A 10,070-nucleotide genomic window follows, 5' to 3' on the forward strand; every position below is an offset into this window, starting at 1 on the left:
CTGAACATGTAAGAGGACACCTCAGTGGTGGTGGGGAACTCCCATATGCGCGTTTCTTATTTAATTGCTTGCCGATGGACATGGCAAGATAGATAGTGGGTTAGGTTGAACGACTCATGCTGAAAATTAGAGCTTCTGTTACAAGCAGACGAACAATCGACCTTCCACGGACCTTCTTAAAACACGGACAGTCATTTCACGATCATTCGAGATGTCTTAGCATGTAAGGAACAGAAGAAATATTCCCTATCGATGGTGTTAGATCTCTATAAATACTTCATCGAACTACACCGTTTACGTTCATCTCGAGCACCGAATCATTCTTGTTTCTCCTGCGTCTTTATAAGACTAGTTTGGTTTTGCACTTGAAATTGCGGCCGGATTGTTTGCTTTTCAGTCACGAATTAGGGAGACGGTTTCTTTAGGCACCATGGAGACGGAGAAGCACGGCCACCACCACTTCTTTCATGGGGAGAAGAAGCATGAACAGACTCGAGAGCAACAACTGAAGCATCACAAGCACATGGGGCGCCTGGCCAAAGTCGGAACTGTTACTGCCGGTGCCTATGCCCTGGTAATTAACTGCATCGCTCTCAATTTCCAAGGATATACATACATAGCAGGTTTATATTTATTCACAAGTTTGTAATTCAGAAAATGAAACCAAAGTAACCCAACTGTAGAGTATAGCTGCATGAGTATTATATGTTGTTCTTCTACAAATTGTTGAGTTTCGATTTGAACTCTTTTGTAGCATGAGAAGCACAAAGCGAAAAAGGACCCAGAGAATGCACATTCACACAGAATAAAGGAGGAGATTGCTGCCACAGTTGCTGTTGGCGGCGTGGTGTTGGTGATGCATGAGCACCACGAAAAGAAGGCAGCAAAGAAGAAGATCAAGGAAGAGAAGAAGAAAGGAAACGGCCATTGATTGCATCTATGTATTTGATTAATCATATGCCCTCTAGTGTGATGCGAGTTTAATGGTTTATGTACTCTAATAAAGTGTTGATTGATATGGATATGGACGTACATATATGTATAAAGCTATTTTCTGTGTTATTTATGAGCTCCCTTTTCTCTCTCTGTCTCTCTCTTCTTTATATATCTCATAGTATAGTTGGTTGGACCGAAGCATAAAAAAGACAAGTTTGTAGTTTAATTACAATGAGTGTTATACCTTTGAAAGTCTTAAGTAAGTTGAAGGGTGCACTGCTGCTCTAAAGTGAAAAAGATGGTGGGTGAGGGTTTGGGGAAGAGAGGTGTCTTGGGGTTTCGAGCCACTTTTTTTGGTGGTGTGTTGTTAACCTTTTACTCAACCAGAGCTTTTCCATGGCATTGTTTTACTAAGGCAACAATAGTTTTCTTTTAAGAAGGATGAAGCAAGCTTGATCCTTGGAGGCTTCTGTCTCAGTTCCCCCTTAACCTGGAAGTTTGAAAAATTCTTTGCCCTTTTTCAGGAATCTACGGCCCTGGCTCAAGAGCTTCCCAAATCTTAAAAACCATGCATAGATTCTCCCTCTAATTAAGATTAAGATGCACTCAAATGAATCGAGGTTGTTTCCCGTTTCCTATTCACGTTGATGATCTTGATTTCTGACATGGCTTTTTCGATCCGTTTCCGTTGAGGATTAAACGAATTGAATAATTGCGAATTCGTTTGCCTCGTAAAGAAATCTGAATCCAATATCGAACTGAAATCCAAGAACTATCCGAACCAACTGCTTGTATTTGAACTTGTTCGAGGAGTAACCCTATTTACTGAGAATGAGTTACGTGCACCAGAATTTTGGCCCTTTATGAATAAAAAGGAAGTTTTTATCGTTTTATTTCTTTCATTTCATATTTAATTTGTGGTACTTGTAAGGGGGTTTTACTTTTGGGAGACCATGCTTGTTAAATACTTTCAGCTTCTAAGGATACACGTTGACGAGTATGAATAATGTCATAAGTGGGCGGCACAAATTGAAAAGCTTGATATTTATGGTCACCCTACATAATTGCAAAGTTGATAAGAAATCGGAATTGAATTTGCGAAAAATTGGTATAGGGAATTTAACTTTGTCTACCGATTCCTCATGCAATGGGTGTTCCCTTCAAGGTTTCGAACATTAACGATTCGAAGATGGACGGCTGAGACCTGTTTCCATATGCAGAAAAGTCGTGAGGTGCCTTCATCTTGGAGATCATGAGCCTTTAATATAATATTTAGAGTATTTTCTGGAAATTTAACCATACCAATACGATCTTAAGGATAGATTGGTACAAAATATGCATTAAGTTGATCAAATTTTGGGTTCTAACGGTGTTTTTATAAGCAACAGAGGAAGGCCCTTATAGCATCAACACTTTGATAATAGAAAAATCAATATTTGCCATAAAAACAACTTAATTCAAAGCAAGATTTTATATCAAAATAGTTTTTTTTATAAATATATTATGATTTTATATTTCATTCAAATATTTTTTTTACTAACAACTTAAAAGGGATCTGGTTGTTACCTTAGACCTAACTATCTGATTTTTACCAATATATATATGTGCGTGTGTGTGTGTGTGTGAGAGAGAGAGAGAGAGAGAGAGAGAGAGAGAGAGAGCGTGCTCCCGTGAGTGTGTGTGTTTGTGTGCGTGTGTCAATTAGAGATAATAAATTTTACTATTTAGAAATACTTAAAGGTGCCATGGGGCAACCTTGAACCAGTCAACAAATTACATCGGTTTAGTATTAAATTCAAATTGGCCGACTCAGGCCATTTCGAAAAACGGCGGTCTCAAACACGCAACACGGTCTTGCCGAGGATCCATCTGCGCCCTGAACATGTAAGAGGAAACATCAGTGGTGGGGAACTCCTATATGCGCGTTTCTTATTTAATTGCTCGCCGATGAACATGACAAGATAGACAGTGGGTTAGGTTGAACGACTCGTGCTGAAGATTAGAGATTCTGTTTAAAGCAGGCGAACTATCGACATTCGACGGACCTTCTTAAACACGGACAATCATTTCACGATCTCTCGAGATGTCTTAGCCTGTAAGGAACAGAAGAAACATTCCCGATGAATGGTGTTAGATCCCTATAAATACTTCATCGAGCTACACCGCTTACGTTCATCTCGAGCACCGAATCGTTCTTGTTTCTCCTGCGTCTTCTTCATAAGACTAGTTTGGTTTTTGCACTTGAAATTGCGGTCCGATTGTTTGCTTTTCAGTCACGACTTAGAGAGACGGTTTCTTTAGGCACCATGGAGACGGAGAAGCACGGCCACCACCACCTGTTTCATGGGGAGAAAAAGCTTGAAAAGACTCCAGAGCAACAACTGAAGCATCACAAGAACATGCAGCGCCTTGCCAAAGTCGGAACTGTTACTGCCGGTGCCTATGCCCTGGTAATTAACTTGCATCGCTCTCAATTTCCAAGGATATCCATACATAGCAGGTTTGTGTTTATTCACAAGTTTATAATCAAAGAAATGAAACCAAAGTAACCCAACTGTTGTGTATCGATGCAAGAATATTATATGTTGTTCGTCTACAAATTGCTCAGTTTCCATTTGAACTCTTTTGTAGCATGAGAAGCACAAAACGAAAAAGGACCCAGAGAATGCACATTCACACAGAATCAAGGAGGAGATTGCTGCTACAGTTGCTGTTGGTGGCGTGGTGTTGGTGATGCATGAGCACCACGAAAAGAAGGCAGCAAAGAAGAAGATCAAGGAAGGGAAGAAGAAAGGAAACGGCCTCTGATTGCATCTATGTATTTGCTAAGTCATATGTCCTCTAGTGTGGATGAGAGTTTAGTGGTTTATGTACTCTAATAAACCGTTGATTCATATGGATGTACATAGCTATATGTATAAAGCCATTTTTTGTGTTATTTATGAGCTCCCTCTTCTCTCTCTTTCTCTCTCACACTCGCATATTATAACTGGTTGGGCTGAAGGCAAGTTTGTAATTCAATTACTATGGGTGCTATACCTTTGCTTCGTAAGTGATATAGCTTCGTGTGTATGTTGAAGGGTGCACTGGTGCTGTTATTGATAATAACGTAGAGAATGGAAGATGGATGCGTGTTGGGGTTTTGAGCTACTTTTTAGGGTGGTGTGTTGTTGACCTCCTGCACAGCTTTTCCATGGCATTGTTATTGTTTTGTTAAGGCAACAATAGTTTTCCTTTTAAGGAAAATGAAGCTAGCTTGATCCTTGGAGACTTCTTCTTTCAGTTCCCCCTCAACCTCCAAGTTCGAAAAATTCTTTGCCCGCTTTCGAGGAATCTACCACCTCCATCAAGAGACCATTGTCAATACAAAGGAAATATTTGGAAATCGAATCAAACAAAATAAAATAAATGCATATAGTCTGCCTCTAATTAAGATTAAGATGCACTCCAATGAATCGGGGTTGTTTCCCGTTTCCAATTCACGTTGGTGATCTCGTTTTCTGACATGGCTTTTTGGATACGTTTCTGTTTACCTAACTATATGATTTTGACCTATATATATATATATATATATATATATATATATAGACCCACACACCCCCAAACACTTTGGTCAGTGATAAAAGCCAGACCGTATGATTTTTTGTTAAAAAACTCTTTTAAATAAAATATAAACATCATAACTTGTTTATAAAGACTATTTTGATATAATATGCTTTGATTCAAGTTGTTTCAATGAAAAATGTTGATTTTTTTATTATTATGTTATGGGGGCCGTTCATTTTTTCTTATTATAAAAACACCATTAAAGTCTTACAAATAATCAATTTGGTGTATGTTTTACATCAACCCATTCTGATCTAAGATCATACCAATAATCAATAAGGTTAGACGCATTTTAAAAATCAAAATCGAACGGTTTGGTTTTTATTTCTATCAATCAACGTTAACGTAAGGCCAAGGCCAGACCAAAAAATGGTGCGAACATGCAACATGGTCCTGCAGCGCGCCGATCCGTCTCCACCCACCGAGTAAGGAAACCCACCGAGTAAGGAAATGATTGGAGGAACGGAAATTTCTTTAAAGACGAGTTGAATATTGGTTGTTTATTGACGAATAGTCATCTGTTCACAAAAGATCAAGACAAGATAGACAGTGGATTAGGTTGAAAGGAAGACGATCTTGGAGATGAGAATTTTTCTTACATGCGTGACCTTCCAAGGGCCTTCTTAAAACACAGAAAATGTTCTCACAACCGTTTGAGATGCCTTAGGATGCAAGGAAAAGAAAAAACATTAGTAGCAGTTTTCTCTTATAAATACTACACAGAGAAACACCATTCACGTTCATCCCGACCACTGCAGAATCCTTCTACGTCTTTCTCCCTTCCTTCTGTCCCTTCATAAAACCAGTTGAATCCTCGCAATTTTAGGGGATTGTTGGCTTTTTGTCTGAGTCACAAATTAGAGACACGGTTTCTTTAGGCATCATGGAGACGGAGAAGCACGGCCACCACCACCTCTTCCATGGGGAGAAGAAGCATGAAAAGGCTCCCGAAAAACAACTGAAGCATCACAAGCACATGCAGCTTCTAGGCAAAGTCGGAACTGTTGCTGCCGGTGCCTATGCCTTGGTAAGCTAGCTGATCACTCTCATTTTTTTCAAGGCTATATATAGACAGCAGGAATCTGTATATTCTCGAGTTTATAATAAAATAAATCAGACCATAGTAACAGAGGCATATTCAACTATTAATTGTTCTGCATAAATATAGTAAATATAGTAGTGAACGTTATATCCTCTTCATCTGCTAATTGCTGAATTCTATTTGAACTCTTTTGTAGCATGAGAAGAACAAAGCGAAAAAGGACCCAGAGAATGCACATGCACACAAAGTCAAGGAGGGGATTGCTGCTGCCATTGCTGTTGGAAGCGCGGGGTTGGTGTTCCATGAACGCCACGAAAAGAAGGCAGCAAAAAAGATGGTTAAGGAAGAGAAGAAAGGAAACGGCCATTGATTGCACCCTTGTATTTGCTTGGCCATATGTCCTGTAGTGTGTGATAGGAGCTTAGTGGTTCATGTACTTTGATAAACTTTTGATGCATATGAATATGCATAGCTATATATTAGGCACTTCTGTGTCTTATTACCAGGTTTTTTGGTTATATATCCTGCCATTTTGAGTTTTTCCTTTATATTGCTTTGTTAAGGCAACAATACTTTTAATTCCTCTCAAGGAGAAGGCTGGCTCAGCAGCTTGCTTTATCTTCCTCCTCGGTTCCCCCATTAACTAGAGAGAGAGAGAGAGAGAGAGAGATTTATAATAGTAGATGATTATAATTTGGCTTTAATTTCCTTCACAATCAACAATTTAAGAAGGTTTTAATTAAGAAGGTGTTGCATGTCTATGCAAGGAAGCATCGTCGAAAAAAAAGTCAAATAAAAGAGATAAAGAACCAAGTGATCCCACAAAATTTATGCCTTTTTTGGCTGCAGACGACTTGATTGAGAACTTGAACGTTCTAGCGTGGTGCTGTTCAATATTTTCCTTCATATATTAATCTCACAAAATGTCAGTTGGGGATTAGGTAGGCAATGACATCAAGGGCCATTGGACCTTCTTAGATTTTAATTCCAAATAAAGCTGTCTTTGATTAAATGCATTAGCCGCTTTCAGGAAGCAGTAGTCTCTTATCCTGTGTCTCTAACATATGAAGGAAAACAACTCCTACGGACCCTTGGATCAAAGAACAGTCAATCTAATAATCTACTGAATTGAAGTTCGAATCCATTTTATTAAGTAGTTAAATTATCCACATATGAACCAACCAATATTAACATCCTTAATATTATTCACGGGGCATTGCGCACCAGCCAGTTTGAATCTCGTGGTTGTTCTCACTTGTCATGCCTTATCAAACAGTGACAAGTAAAACATTTAAGAGGAAAGATGTTTCAAAGGTCCACCAAGCTCCTTAGAAACATAAGAATATGGCTTTACAGAAGTAGGCGAGCTAGGTGTGGGCTGGTGTAGGACACTGCCCACCCAAATCAACGCCAATCCTTGAAAACCTTTATTATGAGGGAAACGGATTTGGGTCCAGCCGAATGTCACATCCACACCCAACTCACGTTGATGCCCCATATGCACCAAACCCAACTAAAAATTAAAAATTGTACCCTGTTGATAAAATTTTCTGACTCCGCCACTTTACAGGTTGTATGCGAAAAAAGATTTCTCCTGGAATAAACACTTAAAAGAACATTCTCCAAAACAAATACCGTTCGTTTGATGTATTCCTGAGCCATTGAGTCGTCACTCGATGGGCCCCATACTCGGAGGCTCTTGGTCCTACCCAGCGTCAAAAAATTTGGTTCTTATTAATCTGTCAAAAATATTAAAATGTATATTATTTTTTAAAAAATAAATGAATATATATATATATATATGTGTCTATGTTTTTGTGTGTGCGTGCAGAGTGTATGTGTGTGTGCGTGTGTCAATTAGAGATAATAAATTTACTATTTAGAAATAATTAATAAGGTGCCATGGGGCAACCTTGAACCAGTCAACAAATTACAGCGATTTAGCATTAAATTCAAATTGGCCGACTCAGGCCATTTCTGAAAACGACGGTCCCAAACACGCAACACGGTCTTGCCGCCGATCTACGTGCGCCCAGAACATGTAAGAGGACGTCAGTGGTTGGAAACTCCCATAGACACGTTATGCACGTTTCTTGTTTAATTGCTTGCCCATGAACATGACATGATAGATAGTGGGTAAGGTTGAACGACTCATGCTCAAGATTAGAGCTTCTGTTACAAGCAGACGAACTATCGACCTTCCACGGACCTTCTTAAAACACGGACAGTCATTTCACGATCTCCCGAGATGTCTTAGCATGTAAGGAACAGAAGAAACATTCCCAATGGATGGTATTAGATCTCTATAAATACTTCATCGAGCTACACCGTTTACGTTCATCTCGAGCACCGAATCATTCTTGTTTCCCCTGCGTCTTCTTCATAAGACTAGTTTGGTTTTTGCACTTGAAATTGCGGGCGGATTATTTGCTTTTCAGTCACGAATTGGAGAGACGGTTTCTGTAGGCACCATGGAGACGGTGAAACACGGCCATCACCACCTCTTTCATGGTGAGAAGAAGCATGAAAAGACTCCAGAGCAACAACTGAAGCATCACAAGCACATGGGGCGCCTGGCCAAAGTCGGAACTGTTACTGCCGGTGCCTATGCCCTGGTAATTAACTGCATCGCTCTCAATTTCCAAGGATATACATACATAGCACTAGCAGGTTTATATTTATTCACAAGTTTGTAATTGAGAAAATGAAACCAAAGTAACCCAACTGTTCAGTATAGCTGCATGAATATTATATGTTGTTCTTCTACAAATTGTTGAGTTTCGATTTGAACTCTTTTGTAGCATGAGAAGCACAAAGCGAAAAAGGACCCAGAGAATGCGCATTCACACAGAATCAAGGAGGAGATTGCCGCTACCGTTGCTGTTGGTGGCGTGGTGTTGGTGATGCATGAGCACCACGAAAAGAAGGCAGCAAAGAAGAAGATCAAGGAAGAGAAGAAGAAAGGAAACGGCCATTGATTGCGTCTATGTGCTCTAATAAACTGTTGATTCGTGTGGATGTATATAGCTATATGAATAAACCCATTCTCTGTGTTATTTATGAGCTCCCTTTTCTCTCTCTATCTTTCTTTTATTTATATATATATATATATATATATATATATATATATATATATATATATATATATATATATATAACGTCTCATAGTGTAGTTGGTTGAGCTTGAAGCATGTGAAAAGACAAGTTTTGCCTCTTAAGTAAAAACTTAGTATCTAAGTTGAAGGCGTAAAGAAGATGGTGGGTGAGGGGTTGAGGATGAAAGGTGTCTTGAGGTTTCCAGCCATTTTTTTTTGTGGTGTGTTGTTAATCTCTTACTCAACCAGACCTTTTCCTTGCACTGTTTTGTTAAGGCAAGAATAATTTTCCTTTTAAGAAGGATGAAGCTACATTGATCATTGGAAGCTTCTTCCTCAGTCCCCCCTTATCCTCGAAGTTTGAAAAATTCTTTGCCCTCTTTTCAGGGATCTACATCCCTGGATCAAGAACTTCCCAAATCTTAGAAACCATGCATAGAGTCTCTCCCTGATTAAGATTAAGATGCACTAACATGAATCGGGGTTGTTTCCCGTTTCCTATTCACGTTGCTGATCTCGATTTCTGACATGGCTTTTTCGATCCGTTTCTGTTGCGGATTAAACGAATTGGATTATTGCGAATTCGTAAGGCTCGTAAAGAAACTGAATCCAATTCGAGTCCAATATCGAACTGAAATCCGGGAACGATCCGAACCAACTGCGTGTATTTGAATTTGGTTCAAGGAGAAACCCTATTTACGGAGAATGAGTTACCTGTACCAGAATTTTGGGGCATTTTGAATAACAAGGAATGTTCTATCGTTGTATTCACTTTCTATTTAATTTGTGGTGCTTGTAAGGGGTTATTACTTTTGAGAGACCATGCTGACTAAATAATTTCAGCTTCTTAGGATACATATTGACGAGCATGAACAGTACCATAAGTGGACGCCACAAATTGAATTTCTTGATATTTATGGTCTCCTTACATAATTGCAAAATTAATAAGAAATAGGAATTGAAATCGGGAAAAACTGGTATAGGGAATTTAACTTTATCTACCGATTCCTCATGCCATGGGTGTTCCCTTCAAGGTTTCGAACATCAACAATTCAAAGATGGACGGCTAAGACATGTTTCCATATGCAGAAAAGTCGTTGAGGTGCCTTCATCTTTGAGACCATGAACTTTTAAATATAATATTTAAAGTTTTTTTTTTGAAATTTAACCTTACCAATACGATCTTAAGGATAGATTGGTACAAAATATGCATTAAGTTGATCATATTTTGGGTTATAATAGTGTTTCTATATGCAAAAAAGAAAGGCTCTTAAGGCATCAACATTTTGATAATGAAAAAATCAATATTTGTTATAAAAACAACTTGATTCAAAGCAAAATTTTATATCAAAATAGTTTTTATAAATATATTAGGATGTTTATATATTTAT

The 10,070-nt window shown here is 38.6% G+C and overlaps 3 protein-coding genes across 5 annotated transcripts; all 3 read left to right on the top strand.

The window, feature by feature from the left end:
- Positions 1-239: 239 nt before the first annotated feature.
- LOC116259912 (abscisic stress-ripening protein 1-like) lies at positions 240-1,053 on the top strand. Its single transcript, XM_031637910.2, has 2 exons — positions 240-574; positions 755-1,053. The coding sequence occupies exons 1-2, from the start codon at positions 431-433 to the stop codon at positions 929-931; spliced, it is 321 nt and encodes a 106-aa protein (XP_031493770.1). The 5' UTR covers positions 240-430; the 3' UTR covers positions 932-1,053.
- Positions 1,054-3,039: 1,986 nt separating this feature from the next.
- Positions 3,040-8,644, top strand: LOC116260048 (abscisic stress-ripening protein 1-like). Of its 3 annotated transcripts, none has more exons than XM_050079635.1 (2): positions 3,040-3,386; positions 8,386-8,644. In XM_050079635.1, exons 1-2 carry the CDS (start codon positions 3,243-3,245, stop codon positions 8,560-8,562), a joined length of 321 nt encoding a protein of 106 aa, XP_049935592.1. In that variant the 5' UTR covers positions 3,040-3,242; the 3' UTR covers positions 8,563-8,644. The 3 variants fall into 3 exon arrangements, with proteins under 3 accessions (XP_049935592.1, XP_031495666.1, XP_031493984.1); XM_031639806.2 differs by lacking the exon at positions 8,386-8,644 and adding an exon at positions 3,568-3,840 and having other exon boundaries at positions 3,046-3,386; XM_031638124.2 differs by lacking the exon at positions 3,040-3,386 and adding an exon at positions 7,910-8,199.
- On the top strand, positions 5,181-6,102 carry LOC116260049 (abscisic stress-ripening protein 1-like). The gene is made up of 2 exons (XM_031638125.2): positions 5,181-5,569; positions 5,781-6,102. The coding sequence occupies exons 1-2, from the start codon at positions 5,426-5,428 to the stop codon at positions 5,952-5,954; spliced, it is 318 nt and encodes a 105-aa protein (XP_031493985.1). The 5' UTR covers positions 5,181-5,425; the 3' UTR covers positions 5,955-6,102.
- Positions 8,645-10,070: the final 1,426 nt, after the last annotated feature.

Source organism: Nymphaea colorata, chromosome 9 (assembly GCF_008831285.2).
Source record: "Nymphaea colorata isolate Beijing-Zhang1983 chromosome 9, ASM883128v2, whole genome shotgun sequence".
Classification (NCBI taxonomy): domain Eukaryota; kingdom Viridiplantae; phylum Streptophyta; class Magnoliopsida; order Nymphaeales; family Nymphaeaceae; genus Nymphaea; species Nymphaea colorata.

Coding starts and splice junctions, on each gene's coding strand:
- LOC116259912 (XM_031637910.2), top strand. CDS start 431: ATGGAGACGGAGAAGCACGGCCACCACCACTTCTTTCATGGGGAGAAG. Junction 575..754: donor CTGCCGGTGCCTATGCCCTG/GTAATTAACTGC, acceptor ACTCTTTTGTAG/CATGAGAAGCACAAAGCGAA.
- LOC116260048 (XM_050079635.1), top strand. CDS start 3,243: ATGGAGACGGAGAAGCACGGCCACCACCACCTGTTTCATGGGGAGAAA. Junction 3,387..8,385: donor CTGCCGGTGCCTATGCCCTG/GTAATTAACTTG, acceptor ACTCTTTTGTAG/CATGAGAAGCACAAAGCGAA.
- LOC116260049 (XM_031638125.2), top strand. CDS start 5,426: ATGGAGACGGAGAAGCACGGCCACCACCACCTCTTCCATGGGGAGAAG. Junction 5,570..5,780: donor CTGCCGGTGCCTATGCCTTG/GTAAGCTAGCTG, acceptor ACTCTTTTGTAG/CATGAGAAGAACAAAGCGAA.